This window comes from Pseudochaenichthys georgianus, chromosome 8 (genome assembly GCF_902827115.2).
Source record: "Pseudochaenichthys georgianus chromosome 8, fPseGeo1.2, whole genome shotgun sequence".
Taxonomy (NCBI): domain Eukaryota; kingdom Metazoa; phylum Chordata; class Actinopteri; order Perciformes; family Channichthyidae; genus Pseudochaenichthys; species Pseudochaenichthys georgianus.
In genome coordinates this window covers 31,873,470-31,895,596 of record NC_047510.2, presented here as the reverse complement: position 1 = coordinate 31,895,596, position 22,127 = coordinate 31,873,470, and the positions used below count along the sequence as shown (strand labels likewise).

The window sequence follows — 22,127 nt, the reverse complement described above, 5'->3', positions numbered from 1 at the left end:
TTTCCCCTCGGGGACAAATAAAACGAATGCTACTCTTACCTGGTGACATGTGATCAGAAGCGCTGTCCAAACGAAAAAACCCGATATGGTTTGTGCAGTGGAGGTCATGAGGAAAAACCTCTCCTCTGGTGTGACCAGCGGTGCTTCCGGTACCCAGGAGGCGTTGGACTGTTGTGGGGCCACGGTGGCTGGGGGCCCCGGGGCGAAGCCAACAGGGGGGCCATTCCCCAAACTCTCAGACAGGGTGAGGTCCCGCCGCCAAAGTAGACCCATCTGTATGGGGAAGAGGGTGAATATGAGATGTCGTGCAACAAGATGCTGTTTAGGTAATGTAGCTAAGACATGCTAAAGAGGCCATATTATGTGTTTTGGGGTTTCCTGTAGTGTGTTATATAATCTGCAAAGGCTCAAATCCAAAAGAGTTTCTCCCCCACACCCCCCCCCCCCCCCCCCCTGCCTGAAATGCCTCCTTTGGACTCCTTTGTTTACCACCGTAACATAATGACATCACTAAGTAACACTCACGCTTCTATTAGCTAGCGCTCAGACACATTGTACGTGATAGGCTAAGGGGCGGGACATCTCTAAGCGTTAACCAATCACAACAGAGCCGGCCAGCTGACCAATCAGAGCAGACTGGGCTCTGGTTTCAGACAGAGGGTGAAAAGAGGTGCTGCATTACATAAAGTAGAAAAGTAGGACATTGCTCAGATCTACAAATAGATTCTGTGGATAGAAACATTTTACTGGATCAAAGAAGTCAACAACAAAAAAAGGAGGCATGAGGTAGGTGGGTAAGTAGAGGCTGAAAAGGAGGCAAACACACCACGGAGAGGGGGGGGGTCACTGTGACACAGCCGTGTGCTGAGGGCTGCTGACCCAATGTTTCCCTCTGTGATGCTGTGTAGCTAGACATGACGCTGAACATATAGTAGAACAGTATCGACTTATAGACTTTCATGTTATTTAAAGTCACTATATATATATATATAAATAAATAAATATATATATTTATTGGATTATCATACACTGAACAAAAATATAAACGCAACACTTTTGTTTTTGCTCCCATTTTTCATGAGATGAACTCAAAGATCTAAAACATTTTCTATAAACACAAAATAACCATTTCTCTCAAATATTGTTCACAAATCTGAACAAATCTGTGATAGTGAGCACTTCTCCTTTGCCGAGATAATCCATCCCACCTCACAGGTGTGGCATATCAAGATGCTGATTAGACAGCATGGTTATTGCACAGGTGTGCCTTAGGCTGGCCACAATAAAAGGCCACTCTGAAACGTGCAGTTTTGCTTTATTGGGTGGGGTCAGAAAACCAGCCAGTATCTGGTGTGAGGGGTAGGGGTAGGGTTAGGGTTACTTTTCCTAAAATTAGTATATTTATTTAATTTGGGGCGTGGGGAATGAAGAGAAAAAGATATGAGCATTTTATGAGCATGGGATTTATATATGCTATACTTTGCGGTCACACGCCGTTGCCAAGCAACGCTTATTGTTTAGGTCCTTTGATAAGCAGGCAGTTATATCATTAGCTAGAACTAGCTAGATCTGATAGATTTGGACATAGACGCGAGTGAAGTCTAACCGACGCGAGAGAGAGATCAGATCAGCTGCTGCTGACGGAGAACACGCAGCTCTTCTGGATCACAGCTCCGCCGCTGTGACGGACCGTTGAGCGGAGCAAAATACACTAAGAGTTAGACCTAACACACTTAGCTATTTCATCTACTCTGGAACTAGCTAAACTAGTTATACATATATTTATTCTTTATTACTGTCGGGTCACTTATTACAGGTTCAGCGAGCGGCACGAGCCTGACGAGCTGTCAGGAGAGGGAGAGGAAAAGAGAGCACCCCGTTTATTGTTCCCATTTTATTATCCAGAATTACTGTACACTTTTGAAGAAAGTAGTTCTACTATTAGTAGTTTGTTTAAATGCATTAATTACGTTTTTTTTTCATTAACATAAAATAAATCTCACGTACCCCCTGCAGTACTCCAACGTACCCCTAGGGGTCCGCGTACCCCCATTTGAGAACCACTGGCTTACACTGCCAGGTTCCACGTCAGCACAATAGGAAGAAATCAATGCCAGTTGAAAACACCATCTCTCAATGCTTCAAAATGACTTGTAATTAGGGGAAGCAAAATAAGTAGTGTCTATTAAATTATGTTGCACTGATTTAGACAAATGAAAATCAGGCTGGCCAAACCGGAGATTGCGACGTCAAAAGCAGACAGGAAGATGCTCCACGTCGGCACCCAACAGCGAACACCCTCTGTGTGTGTGTGTGTGTGTGTGTGTGTGTGTGTGTGTGTGTGTGTGTGTGTGTGTGTGTGTGTGTGTGTGTGTGTGTGTGTGTGTGTGTGTGTGTGTGTGTGTGTGTGTGGGAGGGAGGGTTTGTTTTATTTTATCTCTGTTTGTCTGTATTATTGTTATTATTTTTAGCTTACATATGTATTCTGCATTTTGTATATTTTGTAAGTAATTGCTGTTGTCTAATTTGATCTTTTTCTTATGTACTTTAAGTTATTTTATTTTTACAAAAAAGAAAAAAATGTTGTGCTTTTGGTTGTACATGTTGTGTATTGATCTCAATAAGAAAGATTCTCCATGTGCCAGCGCCCGTTTCAGATCATCACGGATCTCTGTCATGCCTCCAACCACGCCATGTCTTGGGTGTGGATTCCGGAAAGGCGATAATTTAATCATTCGCAGCGAAAACGAATTCCACAATGACTTTCAAACCCCCCCTGTGCACCAGCTATATATAGGTTGGCGCTCGATATGGTTATCGATGACTCACGCTGTTTGCCAGGGCCTCAATCAGCGTGTGGCAGTGCCGTAACATGAAACACATCGGTGTGTCACACAGCAGAAAACGCTGCTAGGGCGGTTTTAGACACAAGAAATTCTTCGTCAACAATATATATATATTTTTTTAATTTGATTAGATATATTTCGAATACGTAAAACATATAATACAATACAAAAAAAAAAAATAATAATAAAATTTAACATGACAATTATTTAAGCAATCATACACGAGAGGCCGTTCTTGAACGTCATTATTGGTACGACAGTACTGCGCCTCATTGGAAATCGGTAGCTACAAAACGTCAGATTTTAAAGTTAATTTTGATTTGGGGGGGCCTCAAATCAAAATTAACTTTAAAATCTGACATTTTGTAGCTACCGATTTCCAACGAGAGACAATGTATAACAGTGTAACGGCTGTGTGTCGCTAAACGTCGCTATGGAAACCACACGATGTAGGCTCATGGCAAGTAGTTTCGGTAGGCTAGTGGCGTGTGTAGGCCACTGGATACTTTGTGATTAGGCACGTTCTATTTGATCGTTGTTTGATCGTGGAATCAAACACGCCTATTGACCAATCAGAGAGCTTGCTCAAACCTATGTGTTATAGAATATACAATACAAAATGAAGCAGTGTCAAATTAATATACAGAAATATATCTGATTCTAAATTATATATAAACAAATTATCTACTTAATTACACATCCGAAAAGGGGTGGGAAGAAGTTTACACTTATTTAATCCCACCCCTTCTCCCAAAAACTAAATTATTAACATATATATTTTTTTCTTTTCTTAGGATATAGTTCATTTAATCTTCAAAATATGTCTTGCTCACAAAGAATCATAAAAAAGCACCACTTTACTCATTCATTCCTCAACTATTAAAATAACTGACCAATTTGTCAACTAATGGAATAAGAGTGGGCAGCAATTACAATTAAGATTTCTAACAACATAAACAGTTTTGAGGAGGAAATACTCCGTTTCACTTTTATTTCTTCAATGTATTGGTTAAGAGCTGAGCCAAATATCAATCTTCATCGTTTAATATTTCATCTCATTTTTTACAGCCAGCCAATAACTTAGTCAAACTTGTAGCATGAGGATTTTTTATGTAGACGGTTACAGTTTGATAACTTATAATAATAAGAATGGATTTCTAATGTTATAATCATTATATTGACGTGTCCAAAACATATGTAAAGGAACTATTATTGTTCCTATATTACTGTGTTGAGCTCATTGTTGTTATACCGGGGGAAGGTCTTGCCATTTATCCTGGTATCTTTTGATCATATTATCTGATGGATAAGACATGTGGTTGGATATCGACCACACGTGGATGCATGTGGATCAGTCCAAACATGTTGTCTAGAAGATCAAATCTGTTAAAATGAATATAGGTCATATCTGTGTTTGCTGTACAAAAGCACCACCAGCTCCAACATACAGCGACAACAACGCTCAATGCTTCCCAGTGGGCCACAGACAAGAGAGAGGCGCCTCATCAATCCTGCTGACTGCACCCATGGGTCGGTTTCAAAACATGCATTGTACTTTGACCTGAATCGAACCAGCAGTCATTGTGGCAGGCAGTCATATGCCCCAAGGCATGAATCATACTGTGAAGCATCCGGCTAAAGAAGCTGGCTGGGATCCATCTGAGGCTCTGATAACCACAAGATCATTAACAGGGACCACAACGGATTTCAAAGTGCAGCTCGAACAAATCCCTCAAAGAACCAGGAAGCAGGTTGTTCAGTGTTCAGGCTGCAGATCAGTATACAACATCGTGCTGCATACAAGATGACATCATACTTAATGAAAATCCCTTAGGAGCAATATTTACATCACCACAGCCGATGTCGATCGTTATATGTAAACAGTGAACTAATACAACATGCTAAACAGGGGGAAATGTAGCTGTTGTTGGGTGATAATGGCTCACTGATCACTCACCTCCTCTGCAGTTGTTTGGATCTGCGTTGAAATCACAGCATCAATTTAGCTCATCCTCTCAAGTCGATTACAAACCTTTTGGAGTAGAAAAAGTTATTTTGTAACGCTGTAAAATTCAAGCCGACGGGGGAATCTAAATTAAACACTACATTAATGTAGGAACCCATTAAATTAGCCTCTTCTTTGATAATAAATGGCAAGTATTAACAGCTGAGCATCAACTACGCCAAGCGCTGCTAGCCGTTAGCTACCGTTAGCGTTATTCGCCTAGCTTACTGTTGCTTCTCCCCGTCAAGTCAAAACAAAGCGAATAAACATAACATGTTTTCGAGAAGAGACGCATTCAATTACAATATCAAAATGTGAAATGAAAAACTGTTTCCTTCTCACCATTTCCCCATCCAAAGCTGATGAACTGGACACCGTTATTTCATCCACATCACCATCTGCAGTTCAGTGCATTAACAGCAGCTGCCACACAACTAGTTTGCGCATGCGCAGTCATGTTTATTTGTCCGGTGTCTGTTAATGTAAACTAAACTGGACTGCACTGCCTAGAGGGGTGGACAAAGTATTAATATTTACTTGAGTAAAAGTACCAATACCACACTGTGAAAATACATTTCTAGTAAAAGCACTGCATCGAGAATGGTACTACCTTGCTTTATATCTTGTTATTGTTAATTTGTAAATTCAACATGTATATTTTCTACTTTCTTGCTTATTCATTTTTATTGTACAATGCCATGTTTTTTTATGCTGCTGCAACAAACATTTCCCGAATTGGGATCAATAAAATACTTAATCTTATTTTACTCCAGTAAAAGTATTTAAGAACTATTAGGAAAATGTACTTAAAGTATTAGGATGTAAAAGTACTAAATTAAAAGAAATATAAAATAAATATTAAAATATGTCAAAGCAAAAGCAGCAACAATTCACATACTTGGAAGTGTGAAATATTTTGGAACAAAAACCTCTTAGAAAAATGACTGCCAGCTATGTTTCTGTTAAGAAACTCGTGGTTTTAATTACGAAAATATAATGTTGGATGGTTTAATCTTTACCAAATGATCCCATTTTAAAAGTTTGTCCCAAGTATTGTGGACAAATATGAATTAATAAAGTAACTAATAAATGTAGTAGAGTAAAAAGTACAACATTTGCTTCCAAAATGTACTAGAGCAGCTGTATAAAGTAGTATATGAAAATACTAGGGTGAAGTAGAATTACCTCAATGTGTACTTGGTTCCTGAGTAAATGTAATAAGTTACTTTCCACAACGTTATGTCCAAACACACACTCATCGTTTTAGTAATGTCTAGACTTAGCAGTAGGCAAAAGATGTGACAATAATAAAAGGTCAGCAAAAAGTTGTGAGCAACGTTATTCATTTTTATTACTTCATAAAATATACACAAATACTGTTGTAAATAAAGTGTGTTAAAGAACTGTACAAGATATCAGTACACAATACATAAAGTGAAATCCCCTGGCCTCTTCCTCTCCTAGACCAATCCCCAGTCACGATGCCACTGGGTCACGTGGCCTGTACAAAGGTAATTACACACACGGTACACACACTGCTATTTACACATCCCTGCAACTGCATCAGTTATGTTTTCTTTTGAATGACATCATTAAGTTAGCTGGAGGCGACGTCAAAACTATTAGTATGTACTTTTTGCAGGAAGGAATATTGAAAGTATTATATGAGGACAACCGTTGAAGCATGACAAAACAGAAAGGACAGGCAAACGAACACTATTTCTAATAAGTTACAGGAAGATGAAATGACACGGGAATAAGAGGACAGACATATAAAAAATAGTTTAACATAAATAGCAGAGAAGTGGGATTAAAATCTGCATACACAATGGGAATCGTATTCTTAGCAGGGATTCACTCAGTCTCACACACACACAACATATTAAATGACCCAGCTGGCAATGCAACACAAGCCCCTCCCCCAGTTTAGTACTTTAAATATCTAAAATCCGCCCCCAGCCCCAATGGATGTCATTAGTATGCATTGTTCTACTTTAAAAACAGATAACCACAGTTTGGCTTTACATCAAAATAAAAAAAAATATTTACAGTGAAGTAAACATTTTACAATTAGCCATTGGATGTCCCACCCCCTCCCTTGAGAGTAATCCCTAACGGAGCCTGCCCACTCCCCTATGACCTCCATAAGAAAAGGAATTAAAAAAAGGTAACATTTAGAAGTATCATCAAAATTGCAGCCACTGTTTCTTAGCCAAACGGGCAGCTATGTGGTCAAATACGCTGAGAATTTCCTGAGGCGCTTCCCTCGAGACGTGGAGTGTGTCTTTGCAATATCTGTGGTCCTCCTTCACCTTACCCGGCTCACATTTAAAACAAGAAAACAGGCAAATTAAGGGGTTGTGGAGGTTTTGGTGGCCGAGTTCTCACCACGTGGATGAAGGGCGAGCGAGCACCATGTGCTACTTCACCGGAAACCTTACAGCTAAAACATCACTTACGGATCCTCTTCAGAGCTACCTCCTTGAGGCCACTACCCTCTCCTCACTTCTTCACCTTTAGCTGTAATTTCTCTCAAAGCAAAGAAAGGAGCTCCCATTTGTGATATCCTCACGAAAGATACAAATATGACGTACACAGAATCGTTTTCGCGGTGTCGAGCTGAAAAAGCAATCGTTACTAAGCCTATATCAATCACTAAGATGACCTTTGACGAGAAACATGCACGTCCCCGATTACTTTTTGCTTCTTTGACGCCAACAGCTCTTCACATTTGTCAGACAGAAGGTACAGAGGGAAATGTTTTGAGGAGTGGCAGGGTATGACGACCCATGGAGTCAAAGTGGTGAAGGAGTGTTTGCTCTCTGAATGGTGGTGGTGGTCCACGCTTCAGCAAAAAGACTGTCACAAACTTCCCTGGATCCTTAAAAGAAATGCATGTCCATTTCCTAAGATCCATGGGTCCATTGGCAATCATCTTTTCATAAGACAAGGTCAAAACAAAAGGAACAAAATGAAATGGGAGCGATGAATATACCTTGCAGCCCTGTAATGACAAAGGGGAGAGCTGTTAGTGAGGGCGGGGCATTTGGAAGTGGTGCGTTGATGTATTGGAAGTTTAAAGAACAGCTCACCTGTCAGTTTCATGTGCATGCAGAGCCAAAGGACACTACTTCCCCAAGTGCTCAAATGGCACGCTGACCTGCGAAGGAAGGCGAGATACGTTTATTTATTTAGAACATTTCAACACGAGGCGATTCTAAGTGCTTTAAAACATTCAAAAACAATTGGGATACAGTGCAACAGACACAGTAAACCATGACAAGTAAAAACTGTTGTTTAAAAGACGAATAGAATGGGACGGGTATAAAATGACAGTGCAGTTGAAATATGAAGAGTTGTTTGATCCATTTCCCTTGGTGATGTAAACCAAACCCACAAATACCTACACAAACAGCCAGTTAGTGGCACGCGCATAACACTGGAAGCTTAGCCAACTGATTTCATAAGACATCTTTAGTGCATGACAGCATCTCGTCAACACTTTAGAACAATGTAATCCAAGTTATTGTCCAGAATAACGGATCTGGTTGTAAAATGAAATTGCTGGAGTGAAGCGTCAACACAACAACAACGGCCCGTCCACACTACAGCTTCAGAAAAAGCTTGGAGCTGGGCGTGTCTGAAGCTCGACCAACAACCAATCACATGAATCTCCCGCCCCTGACACACAAGCAGCGGTTTGATTGGCTAGAGCTTGTACTGGCATATGATTTGATTGGCTGACGCTTCCACCGAAAGCTTCAGAAGCTTCAAAAGTTGAACATTGCTCAACTTTTGCAACGCCAGGAAAGCTCCGCTCTGCTTCCCACAATGCAGTTCGGCGAAAAGTGACGTCACCCCATTCAAAGTGAATGGGCAGACGCGTTGGAAAGCGTTTTTGAAGCTGTCGAAGCTGAAGTGTGGACGGGCCGTAAGGTTTCTTTATTAGCACTACTACTTACAAAATGTTAGACATGTGATTTTAGCAAAGTTGTGGGTTGAAGAAGTGCTGAAAGATAGTTCACTCTTACTCCTTGAAGTCTGTATGTATATTGTTCATACATTTCCACATCAAAATGTCTCCTAACCGAGATGAGTCTTTTAAACATCGGCTTGATTTCTGAACGTCTTGCTGTAATCTAAAATGTTAGTTTTGGAGGATAAATCGCTTTACTTCAACACACATAGCATTTTCAACAATGACCACATTTCTCCCACTAATGTGTGTTTCTCACCTGTGATGTGGAGATTCTGGATGCGTCGTGGCGGGCTGTGAGGTCAGAGGACGACACGTTGGCAGGGGCTCCGCGGTGCAGCCGCATGCTCACCTTCCTCTCCCTCTCCGCACGAGAGATGGCACGAGGCGACGTGTTCCCTGGAATGATGTGGAACATTCAGAACTGACCACAAGGTGTGCAGGTATTCAAGGCATATATTGCGGTGTCAGTATAGTTCATTAAATGGGATGCAGTCAGTTGACAGGCTGTGGGGGGAAGGGGCCGTAAGCAGGTGCACTTCATGAGGAACATTAAAGGTGGTGTGTTGAGGCCTACGCTCGGATGGTGTAGTAACAGTGAAATATGGGTGTTTATGTCGGGATGGGTCCGAGCCCCGGTATTAAACGGGCCCCAGGGCTGAATTATTAAAGACCGGGGTACCGCGGTTAAGCTCCGACGTTATCGGTCTTTTTATCGGTACTGGAGACATGTAAAAAATATATGTCATATGCATTATTGCTACACAAACATTATATTGCAGTTTTAGTTTCACCAACTCCGTTTCTAATACGCAAAAAAAAAAAATGCTTCTATGAATATTTTTAGTATTTTCAATCTTTCCAATCCAGACGAGAGATCTCTCTCCCCCGCCTGTGTGCGAGAGGGCCGGGCAGTCTACACACGCTCTGCAGCACACACACACACACGGAGGAGATGGCGGAGAGAACGCGCTGCGAGGTGTGGTTAAACTTTACCCGTCTCGATGCTCGTTACCAAAAGTGGAATAAGAGTTTAGCATGTCAGGGCGGTAACACGAGAAATTTGTCTAAACATTTATCAAAAGTGCTCCACATCCAGACGGAGGAATGCACCGGGTTCGACTGTCTCCCTAGCAGCTCTGTAGCTCCATCCACGAGTAACGTTTCCACGTCAGGTGTTATGTATGCTAGCAGCGACACACGGAGTTAATTATATTATACAAACATGGGTTAATGATTAGATAGGGCTGCTCAATTAATCGTATTTTAAATCGCAATTACGATTATGGCTTGCAACGATTACGAAAACAACGTAATGGAAATATAACGATTATTTTTGTATTGGTTTTTCAGTTGAGTTAAACTTAAAGTTCAGGGTAATCAACTGTTAAAAACATACTGTTCACATTTTATTTCTCCAATAAATGGATGTTTTCAAAGTAAATGGATAATGGTTTTTAATAATCGTGATATCAATTATTGACCCGAATAATCAAGATTATGATTTTTTCCATAATCGAGCAGCGCTAGTTTCTAGCAAACACCTTTAAGAGAGGACACGAGCAGCCCTACCAGCATTTGCCATGGCGACCAAAACATTTATTTCCTGTCCTTCTGGACCATGAGGGTGGGCCAGCCTTTAATGTTTAACTGAGTGGAATATGTTGAATATGTTTTACCAAAATGTTGGCTTTTGTTAAGGAGTGTTCAGGTTGTGACACTGCAACATGTTGTTGATCTTGTTTATTGGTATTTATTATTTATTTAAATGTAGATATGAATAAATAATTTATTTTATATTGGTTTTTCAGTTGATCACCCTGAACGTATAATTCAACAGTTAAAAAGTTCAAATGATTATTTGTATTTGTTTTAAAGTACAATAAATGGATGTTTTCAAAGTCAATGAATAATCGCATTTACAATTATTGACCCAAATAATCGAGATTATCGAGCAGTTATTTATTTTGTTAAAGTTTCAGCTATTCTGTTTACAGTTCTGTCAGATTATTTAATGCGATTTATTAAAACATTGTTGTTTCTTTTGATGTGAAATATTATTAATTTAATTTAAATAATAAGCAATGTTAATTAAATTCGTTTAGTTTACCTTGTTTTTTTCTCCAAAAGAACCGATAAGAGTACCGTTAAAGGACCGGATCAATAAAAGTAGTAGTACCGTTAAAACCTTAACGGTACCCATCCCTAGTGTTATAACTGTAACTTGGGTGAACAATGGGTGTAATATACGTGTAATAACGCCGTAATATGAATGACAACGGAGTAATATACGTGTGATGGTGTAATACGTGCGTTAGAAAGGTGAAATACGATTGTAATAACTTATATGGTTGAACAATAGTAACATGGATGATATACATGTGCTAAAATGCCATAACATTGGTGTAGCAGCATTGTAATATGGGTGTTATATTTGTTTAATTTAGGGTTGCCGACGGGTGTCATAACATAGTATGGGGATAACATGGATTTAATAATAATATTAAATATATACTCTAAATGGGTAAAAGTCATATTCTTAAAAAAACATGAAGTTGTGTACATGTTGACATTAGAAAAAACTAATGAATTTGTTTTCAGAATTGTATTTTAAGACGGACCACAGGACTTTGAGACGAGTCGGCAGAAAACTCACCGGACTGCTGCACCCGCGAGGCGGGGTTGGAGACGGCCTGCTCCGGCCCGTTCCTCACTCTGTTGGCAGCTGTGGGGAGGGGCCCCGGTGGGAGGCCCCGCGATGCCGACACTCTGGGGGCCCCTGCGACCCGCTCTTCATCTCCCGCCCTCCGCTCTCGCTCCCGCTCCCCGTCCTCAGCTGTTCGACTGGCGCCCTGAGACATCAAAGAGTTTCCATTAACAAAATATAGCTCCAAATTAGCCGTATTATATTTTCGGCAGTGAGATCTTTTCACGCTGATGACAGACTTAATTTGCGTCTAGGCAACATACTAAACACTTTAACTAATGATGTGATGTATTGTGATTTTAAAAAGGTGTCTATTCTCGTCTGGCCGGGGACAACGGCTGGAAATTAGCAATGTTGGCCAAAGCTGCCCCATTTACTGGTTTTTGTGACAGTTGATCGATGGGGATTGTCCACGACACTATAAACAAAACTAAGAAACTCACAAATTTGAGCATGTTCCAGTCGAAGACGTAGTCGTAGGAGAATCCCTGGCGGTGGAAGAGATTCCTGAAGAGCTGCCGTAGGTAAGAGTAGTCCGGCTTGTCGTCAAAACGAAGCGAACGGCAGAAATTCAGGTATGTGGAGAACTCGGCTGCGGGAGAGAACAGACGGGAAGAGAAACTCAGGAGACTCAAAACATCACGGCACATGAATTGGCTGAATAAAACTCAATACTGCAGCTGCCATGGAAACGCAGAATCATGACTTACAGGGGTATCCTTTGCAGAGAACCTCGATGGGTGTGGACATTTTCTTCTCACTGATTCGCTCGTACTTCTGTCTCTTGGTGGCGGCCTTGAGGCCTTGCCAGGGGAGGGAGCCCAGGTTGAAGTACATGAGGACGTAGCCCAGAGACTCCAGGTCGTCACGTCTGGACTGCTCTGTGGACACAAGGCGGGAGAAAGAGTCAGAAACTGAGCGATGTCAGTTGGTGCTACGACAAAGGATCCATTAAAGGGGCCCGATTGACAGTTCTTATATCACAAACTACCGTCTTCGTCTGATGACTTTGAGGAACTGCAAAACATCGCAGTTTAAAGTGGCATTCAATCGAGACAAATAGTCAAGAATGAAAAAGGACTTCTCTTAGGACGATATGTAACGGGGTGTATGCAGGAATCCTGAAGTCAAATGCAATACCTTTTAAGACCTTTTTTAAAGACCCTTTCCATACATTTTAGGACCTCATCGCCAATTGGAGTTCTAACCGGTTACCTTGGCGACACACTTCACCTCACATTTACTGTATAAAGGGTGTTTCTCACTGTCGAGGAAGGATGCTCCAGAGCCACTATTTCAAGGATGCTACGTCATCGAGTCCCGCCGAAGGACTGTTCCAATGTCCAGGATGCTTGGAATTCTACCGAGGCCGGCGTCCTTCGTTGAGGGAAATTTCGAGGCTGCACATGTGTATCCTCCGCGGTCTTAAAATCCCCACAATGCTTTGCACACGGACCAATTTCCAAATCTTTAGCGGAAATCGCGCTCCATTTAAGGCGGGGCCTCGCACCTGTTAGCCTGTTCCACAATTTTTTGTTTTCGGAGGCTAGGAAGGATTCTTGCCTCGCTTCTGAAGGACCTGTAAGAGACATGTCCTACCAAGGAAGCATCCTCGACATTGAGAAACACCCAGAGTATCCTTATCTTCCAACCATTTGGACGCAGACTTGCATTTCCCCATAACGATGTTGTTTAACAACCGGCGTAAACGGACCTTCACGCTATCAAGCAGTGAGCGTGCGACGTCCTGTTCAGATGACGTGACATCCAACGGGATGCCATCAATAAACTACACAGAATCTCACTACACACCTACGCCATGACTACATTCAGGCAGACTGTAGAACACAACCTCTCTGGACACTTTATATACTTATTGAAAACAAGCTACAAAATATAATACTTTGGGAAATACTTTTGAATAGCCTTAATTTTCGCTAAATTGATTTATCAACTTTTAATACTTTTTAAGACCCCGCGGACCCTGTGTAAATATTTGGCAGAACCCAATTTAGTTACTGCACTTTCGGGTGATGTTAGTCACAGTGGATTGTTGGGTAAACATCACAACAGAGCCAATCTATTTATTTACTCCACATGACTATAGATTTATTTTTGAATGACTCGAGGCTTCGGTTTACTGCTGGGTTCCCGGATGTCATTTAACAACATGATATTGTCATACTTCTCCATCTCTTGCAAAATATACGAATGTTGATTTGAAATTGTCGTCTCTTTCTTAATTGTCTTGTTGCCGTTCCATTTGATGTGTGGTAAAGCGCTTTTTTGTCTGAAATGAACTATATAAATAAACAAACCTCACTTTTTTTTAGCTAGAAATATGTATGAAAGTGGATTTCCTGGCATGCCAACTGAACAAAATGAAGTGTTTGTGTGTCGCTTACTTAGGATTTTATGATGTTGATCAAGCAAACAGTTCTTTTGTGTGTTTAAAGCAAACAGAGTCACTTCCTCTACACTGTTATACATAAGAATACAACGCCTAACTAAATCTACCCAACAAGATTATTTTGGGCACAAGCAAAACAATGTTACAATAACTTTTGGGTCTGAAAATGAAAACGGAGCTGCTTTCTGTACCGGACAGTAATGACTTGTGTTCTCTCGTGAACCCACACCCTGTGCATGATCTGGGTGTGTATAAGCTAGATAAATAAAACAGGCGGAGAGGGATGGTGGTTGGAAGTAGAATTGGTAGCTCCTTGGCTAATCAAAAGGAACTGCAGATTATACAAATATTCAGATTCCTTTTGTAAGCTCTGACAAAGAATCTCAAATCTGGAAAAAGGTTTTTACTGACATTGTATATGTTTGTGTTGGCTCTAGGTATTATAAGCCCGTCACAAAAAGGATCATCAACTTTTGATACACATCACAAGGGATGCTCCGATCGCCGGAATCAGTATCGGGCGATACCGATCACTGATCCGATCGAGTGGGCGGGGCCTATGGGGATCTTCCATTTAAAGTGATGTGTAAAGCTCAGCTAATGGGGCTCATTCTCTGGCGCTTCCACAAACAACAACCAACAGAATTATTACATTCGAATGAAGTTCATTATTCAAGTTTACATTCACTTTGGAGAACAACACGGGAGACATGAGCGGAAGCGCTCTCTCTCCCTCTCCTGTCAGTCTGTCAGTATCTCATGCAGCTCGCTGAGTGACCCGACACTGAAGAATAAATATATGTATAACTAGTGTAGTTCCAGAAGTAGATAAAATAGCCAAGTGTGTTAGGTCTAACTCTTAGTGTGTGTTTTGCTCACCGGTCCGTCACAACAGGTGGAGCTGCAGGATTTCTGCTTCACACACGTTCCACACCGCTATTTTATTGTCTTTTTCGGACACCTTAAAATAATGCCAGACCGGTGAAGCCATTTTGGCGAGTTTGTTTTGCCGCTAACCGAGAAAAGTGTCATGTATTTTAAGTCATGCGTAAATCCAATCGATCGGCTGATAACGATTGGAGCATCCTTACATATCACCTCATTATTGCCAACTTTGCTTACATTTGTGTTTGTTGACATGATCCTAAAATAGGCAGCAGGGTTTCCTTACAATTATAAGATTTGGGCCTTTGGCAGACATTTTGCATTGCGGTTAACAGAGACCAAATTGTATTTATTGATAGTTTTTTTATCTTTTTTTTCACAATATAATTGAAAGGCGGAGTATTCTTGAGAATAAAAAAAAAAGAACTGCTTTATTATCCCATTAAATTACAGAAGTGGCATAAAATGGTCTTAAAAGTACAATACTACGCTTTATGGCAATTCTTTCTAGGATTATATATCGTGTTATTTTGAGAGGAATAGTCTTGATTTTCAATGCACTTTAATATCTGTGTAGTACATAGAATATAAACCAATATGAATAACAAGAAGTGTAACAAGAGAAGTGAATAACAGGGAACTAGGCGAGCATCAGTTCTTCAAAATGCAGGCCACCTGGCGTGCATCCGAAAAATAAATCTTTGTTTGTTCCCTCTTACCGATTCCAAGATGCGTGTTGATGGAGGCGTAGCGCGCCGTGCCCGTCAGGTTCTTGTTCTCCCTGTAGGGGATGTGCTGGTGCGTGCGGGCGTCGCGGTACTTCTTGGCCAGGCCGAAGTCGATGATGTACACCAGGTTACCCTTCTTGCCGAGCCCCATGAGGAAGTTATCGGGCTTAACATCCCGATGGATGAAGTTCTTCGAGTGGATGTACTCGATGCGGCTGATCTAAAGAAGATAGTATCGACCAGGAAAGAGGAAAGCGTGAGACTCAACACAAAACCCTTTGGTACACAGAGGAGACATCAGGGTGTGTCAAGGTGACATGAATACCAGGCCTTAGGTCACATTTTACGTGCCATCAAAGCAGCTCCGTCCTTGTGCTTTCTAATAAAGTTTTGGCAGCAGTAGGTGCACGCAATACATCAATACCTAACTAATGCAAGGGAGGACAAGTGGATATATGAAGACAGGACGAGGGAAGGTGATGACCCCAGGCTATAAGTGGACTGACACAGCAACATGGCTGCAGTTAGAACAAAGGGTGAAACGTGTGGAGAGCCATGAATTAAATGAAATATCTCGGCCAGCAGTCTGAGACGAGGCCAGAATAACAGTTCTCTGGATGCACGAGAAAATAACAACATCTGCAATCTTACAATAAGCCTTCGGGGAATCGGATGCAATGTTCAGATATAAATGAATACAAGCATAGTAGATCATGCATATGCCCCAAGGCGGTTACAAATATAACCTTTTGTATCTATCTTCGTAAATAGAACAGTTTCAGACGGTGGACTCTTAACTAAGGGGATTGTTTATGTCGATGCCTGCGAGTTCACATGGAGGTTTGTGTCGTACCATCTGGTCGGCCAGCAGCAGAACGGTCTTCAGGCTGAACTTCCGGGAGCAAAAGTTGAAAAGGTCCTCCAGACTGGGGCCGAGCAGCTCCATCACCATCACGTTGTAGTCTCCCTCTGCACCACACCACTTTATCGATGGGATACCCACTAGAACGCAAACAAACACGTTCATCTATTAACTCCAACAAGCAACGCATCAGCATGTTTCCCAGGTCGGCAAAGCCACATTCATCTCACCTCCTCCTTGCATCATCTTGTAGAACTTGCTCTCAATGTGCAGCTGGGGGTGTTTGGTCTTCACACATTCCAGCTTGATGGCTACCTCCTCCCCTGTGGCGATGTTGGCACCTGAGGACACACAAAAGCACAATTGTTGCTTAAAGAGGCGTTTCACTTTGACTGTAGCAGGAAAAATGAAGGATTAATGTGACGGAAAATGTGTTTCGGTGCCAATAAGAAGGACCGTAAAGGTACGGCAGCAGAAACTAATGTGGAAAGACCCTTAACAAAAGGGGACACGTGGACAGCTGTGTGCAAAAACAAACTTACCAAGGTAAATGTCGCCAAAGGAGCCACTCCCTATCTTCCGCCCGAGCCGGTACTTGTTCCCCACTCTCAGCTCCATGTTTGCGAGTCGTCACTGTCACCAACAGAAAAAAGGAGATGATTATAAGCAGGAAAAGGACACAGGACACCATGCTCGCTTATCTGGGCGTGCCACTTTTCTCTCTCTCTCTCTCTCTCTCTGCTCACTGGGAAACATTATGCACTGAGCTACTGTACAGTTCAACAGAATATAACACAGAGTGGTAGAATGAAGGGAAGCTGTCCTCAAGGGTCGGTCAGCTGCTCACATGGTCATCGGTCAATCCCAGACACACTGAGCTGCCCACATGCTGGAGTGAGTAGCCGGAGCAGAGCCAACAGCTGCCTGACCTCAAGGAACACACAATAGAGTGGTGCAGCCATGACGTACTTTAGGCTGACCCGGAAGTTAACATAGCAAGGGCTTCCTCAACAATAAGCAATGGGATTTGAGAGTATTGCAAACACGCGTTCATCTCAGCCAAATAATCTCAACATGTTGACACCCCTTTTATAATGTAGAAGTGCATTCCAGAAGTAGAAAGCTAACGTCACGCTATAAAGGAAAGGCACCACTGTCACATGGCTTCACGTCACCACCGCTAAGCTAAGAAGGCGGCTAACGTTCGGAGCGAGAGCACGTCTAATTTAGTCACTGGTTTGGAGCCGCAGGTTTTTAAAGACACATTGAAGCTCTTAACTCTCGCCAGAGGGGTATTTACTTCTGTAGTAGAATAAAACGTGGAATCTCTTCACTTATGCTAACCACAGCTTAATTCAGGTCTCTAACCTGAAACACATTCCACAAACAGTTGACTACGAGACGAAGTAGAAAAAGTCATTCCTGTGTTTCAGGACTCGTTCCTGCAACACTCTTAATGAGTAGTGTGGCTGGCAGGAAGCGGTGGTTGCAGTGAGATCAGCAAAAAGGAGAGCAGTGACTGGAAGGAGAAATACATCAAAACCAGGACTACATAAAACTGCCGGTTTCCACTAGGAACAGAGTAAATGTGAGCACTAGGACTTGGCACACGAGGAAAGGAAGTGCATCTTCTGAGCTGAACTGCACGTGATGCCGGAGCATCATTTATTTAGCACCCTCTCCTGCCACGCCACATTGTGCAGCCACTGCAAAAGCAAGACTAAGCTCTCTCCACTGTTCCGTACTCGCAGTGCCAAGGGAGGGAAGGCATGAGCGCCGGCTGGCTCTATCTGTGTCAAGGCCCTCAGACGATTCTGTGCACTGAACTTCAGAAAGCAAAGTGCTGCAGAGGACGCATCACCGCGGAACATTATTCACCAAAGAGATTTTATTTGTTGACAGCAGTTTGGGAACAATATGCTAACAAATCGATGGAAACCTTGTTCCAAATCACTGCTTCATATTCACATATCCCCTCAACATGTGATGCAACATATGAAATGTACCTCATCGAAACATATTCATGCCTCCTTTACCGTCTCCTATGGAGAAGTTTCATGACAACTCGGAAGAAAAAAAACTGTCTAACGAAAGCTCCGTTTCGTGGACATGCTAATTCGAGCCTTCGTTTCTTTGATCAGCGCCACCTTTATTCTTTTATTAATAAGTAACTTCACTTGATTGTAAGTTGGAGAAAAAAATTAGCACCAGTTCAGTCGTAAATCTACTCATTTGGCCTATAGTCAAACATTGCAGGAAGTCTTCATATTCGAGAGGCTCAAAACAGCATGTTAAGAAAAATGACTTCAATGGACGATAACGAAAACAGTTAATTGATCGACTTATTGCCGCATCTCTGACACCTCGGGAAATGAGACGAACTCAAAACAAATTGCACAGCCCTCAGTGTAATGAGACATTTCACCTGAACCGAACATATGGTAAGATGTAGGCCGGAGACCTCGTCAGCTCCGGCTGATGAGAGGACATCCTGCCATGGCGGATGTGATAGAGGCAGGTGGATTTGGGTTAATAAAGGGTTAGGTTTCATTACACCAAGAGGGTGTCTCATGTGCTGCAGCCAGGGACCTGATTTAGGGCGCAACATTAATCACAAGGCTACGGAGTAAGTGCTATTGATTTACCGCTTGTTACTGGAGCGGTGACACACAATTTTAAACTGCACAGTGTTTTACACTGCATATTGAAGACTGGGTCCATGTGGTTTCGACTGGAATAATACTCATGATTATTCTAAAAAGCTTAGCCGGAGAGAACGTGGTTTTACCAAGACATGCATAGGGAAAAACTGTAATGTGAAGAATGCATTATTCAATGTTTCAATGATGGCCTATGTGATGTGAAGCAAGTGGAATAGTCACATTGCAGCTGGAAACGCACCATGTGCCTTTAATGTAGGGTCTACATGACAGTGGACAGATGAGCATGCTCATCTTCTGGTTACAGAGGGGGGTCTTTAGAGGTTGTCCTGAAGAGGGGCTACAATAAGCTTTAACCCACCGCAAATGTGAAATAACTTGCCTTTAACTACAATGTCATCTCTCACACAGTTAAGACACAATAAGTCTTTTTTAGCCCGCCTGTCATTTCCTGGTTGAATCTGACCGTTTTACTACTTTCATCAATCATACAATACATTGAGGCCTTATGATATCCTCCACAGTGGGCATTTCAGCACATAAAACAGCTGATCACCACTTTCATTACATTTTGAATAGTTTAGTGAACTTTGTCACGCCTATGGGGTTCCCGATTTTTTTTTTCACCACAGGAAATGAATGAGTAGATTACGTTCACCCATCAGATAGCACAGAACCACCAATCAACATGTTAATTTCATCGTCTATTCTTTGTATTTTCCCTGCAGCTATTTGTGTAAACCAGTAGTCTTTGTAGACATTGTTTACAGCTTGAACGGGTGTACAATCAAATGTGTTAATGTATGAGCAGGGACCACCAAAGTAAGGGGAAAGAAACTAACACGACAGGAGGGTGGAAGGCGAAAACAAGAGTCAGAAACCAAAACACAGAGGATTTCGCAATCCCATGAAAAAGAGAGCACTGCTACGCCTCGCAGGGCAGCTGTCACTCAACAATCCGCTTGTGTGAAACTGACCCGACACTAAATACATCAATACAACCAACTTGCCAAATTAAGTTAAAACATACTGCAAATATACACACATGTCACAAAGAATACACAATATAAATGGATACATTAGAATGTTCCATAAAACACCAATACACTACAGCACAGAAATATAGACATATACTACAGTAGCAGAAACATAAAGACAGTATATTAATTACAGTTGTGCAAAGTAGCTCAAATTGTCAAGCAAGTCAGTTATGGTTTAATGTGGTCAATATTTTGCAACTACTAATATTGGCCACATTATTTAAACCACCTTAGAAAGACAGCCACTTTAAGTAGGTTAACGTTGGTGAAAATACTAACCTAATGCAACGTGAAGGACGCAAACTGCCGTTATAAACAACAGAAAAAGTAAAGTAAAATAAGAAAACATCAACCCATAGCATTTAGCTAGTTCCCTGTTAGCCGCTAGGAGTAAGCTAGTGGAAATACGTTAACGGAACCGTGATACGCTAGTCACGGTGGTTACTATCGAAATAAAAAGACAAGCTGTAATCGTGTTTATATGTTATACTTTGTCACATTTGTACTTAAAAACCGCACCCATTTATGCTACGGGACAAGTAAGATACTAGCCATCCCTACTACTATCCCCCTCCCCCCCTCTTCTGTAAAGCCGTGAATACGAGCCTCTGATTCGGGCGAATCGGGCCGCTTTTCACCCCTGAATATCTCCGGTTCCCCGACCCGCAACTCACCCGATATTGGGTTCGTCCGAGAGCTGGTTCGGTGGATGTTCTGATCCGATGGTTGTCAGTGGGACAGAAGCCCGAGTAAAGGAGGATGGGAGCGGATTCTGGCGGATCTCATACCCCCAGCTTTGAGCTCTGTGGTCGGTTGCTCTCCCTGTTGATAGTCCCTGAGAAGCTCCAGCAGCCGTTGCTCTGTCTCCCCCTCCCGTTACTTAACACCGCGCGCGGTCACTACGCGATGATGTCATTCTGGGGATGTCAGGACTCAGTCATTTATGAAAAAACGTCACAGCTAAATGCTCCTTCCTTTATACATGTTTGTTTACCATTCATTAATTATCCATTGATCTACTATTAGTCATCTTGAGTCATACTCGAGTTTGCAAGGTGAATCCTGTTGTGTATCATGCCAGATATCGCGATATTTCAGTAAAGGATATCCTCAATTCAGTCAGTGTTGAATTAATCTGTTACAAGTTAAAGTCCTGTATTGAGTTAAAATAGTTTTAAAATTAGAATCAACGTTTTCTTAGATTTCAAATTATGTTTATACAACGTATATTTAGGAAGTGAAAGTTGTTTATTTCTACAGAAAGGACTATTTCAGCACTCAAAGTCCTATTTTCATCTATACAATGCTTATAGACAATCATTTTTAGAAAGAAAAAAAAAGCTATATCTGATTTTGCAAATTATTATTATATATTTCTAAGTATTAAATCAATGTAGTGGAATAAAAAGTACAATATTACCATATGTGTTGAAGTATAGAAGTCTATTAGAAATCACTGCATCAGAGGTGACTTATTTCATACAGTATGCAGTAGCTTACTGTAGAGTGACGTGGGTTTAAATAGGATTGGTTTGTGGATGGTAGTGAGAGGCCGACAGATGGACACACTGACTTGTTTTTCTGCCGATGAAAAGCCTTTAGGCCTTTCGCTGAACGAAAGGTCTTTGTCATATTCATCAGTGCAACATGCAGTGCTTAGTGTGCACATGTGCTCTATAGTGGAAGCCCTGGAAGAGGAACAGAGGCGGGGAGGTTCACACTAGGATTGCTAAACATAGAAACTACCTCATTGAGCTGCAAAATACAATTATTTACATGTTCAATTTATCTGCTGTTTATATCTAGATTAAGATCAATTTTAATCTCCATATTCGAATGGATTAAAACATAATTTCAGCAAAAGTTTTGCATTAAAAATGAGTTTAATTATAATAAATGATCAAAATAGATGACGATTCTTTTTCTTTCAATTCATTTTTGGTAAAAGCTCTAGTACACTTGCTTAAAACAAGTTTTAGTGAACAAAAACATGTTGACAAAATAGTAA

At 41.5% G+C, this 22,127-nt stretch overlaps 2 protein-coding genes across 2 annotated transcripts in view; both read right to left on the bottom strand.

The window, feature by feature from the left end:
- The window catches only part of LOC117451742 (transmembrane protein 184B-like), a 20,097-nt gene extending 14,799 nt beyond the window's left edge, over positions 1–5,298 (bottom strand). Inside the window, exons 1-3 of the mRNA XM_034090124.2 lie at positions 5,194–5,298; positions 4,804–4,878; positions 40–273 (exon numbers count right to left, since the gene is read on the bottom strand). Of these exons, the coding sequence (XP_033946015.2) occupies positions 40–273 (234 nt within the window). The 5' untranslated portion in view covers positions 4,804–4,878; positions 5,194–5,298. The remainder of the gene's footprint in view (positions 1–39; positions 274–4,803; positions 4,879–5,193) is intronic.
- Positions 5,299–6,177: 879 nt separating this feature from the next.
- LOC117451015 (casein kinase I) lies at positions 6,178–21,092 on the bottom strand. The gene is made up of 11 exons (XM_034089089.2): positions 20,794–21,092; positions 16,962–17,052; positions 16,650–16,760; positions 16,411–16,559; positions 15,549–15,777; positions 12,245–12,415; positions 11,978–12,126; positions 11,484–11,679; positions 9,087–9,226; positions 7,944–8,011; positions 6,178–7,855 (listed from the first exon to the last, which is right to left on the bottom strand). Exons 2-10 carry the CDS (start codon positions 17,035–17,037, stop codon positions 7,979–7,981), a joined length of 1,254 nt encoding a protein of 417 aa, XP_033944980.1. The 5' UTR covers positions 17,038–17,052; positions 20,794–21,092; the 3' UTR covers positions 6,178–7,855; positions 7,944–7,978.
- Between the last annotated feature and the right edge of the window lie 1,035 nt (positions 21,093–22,127).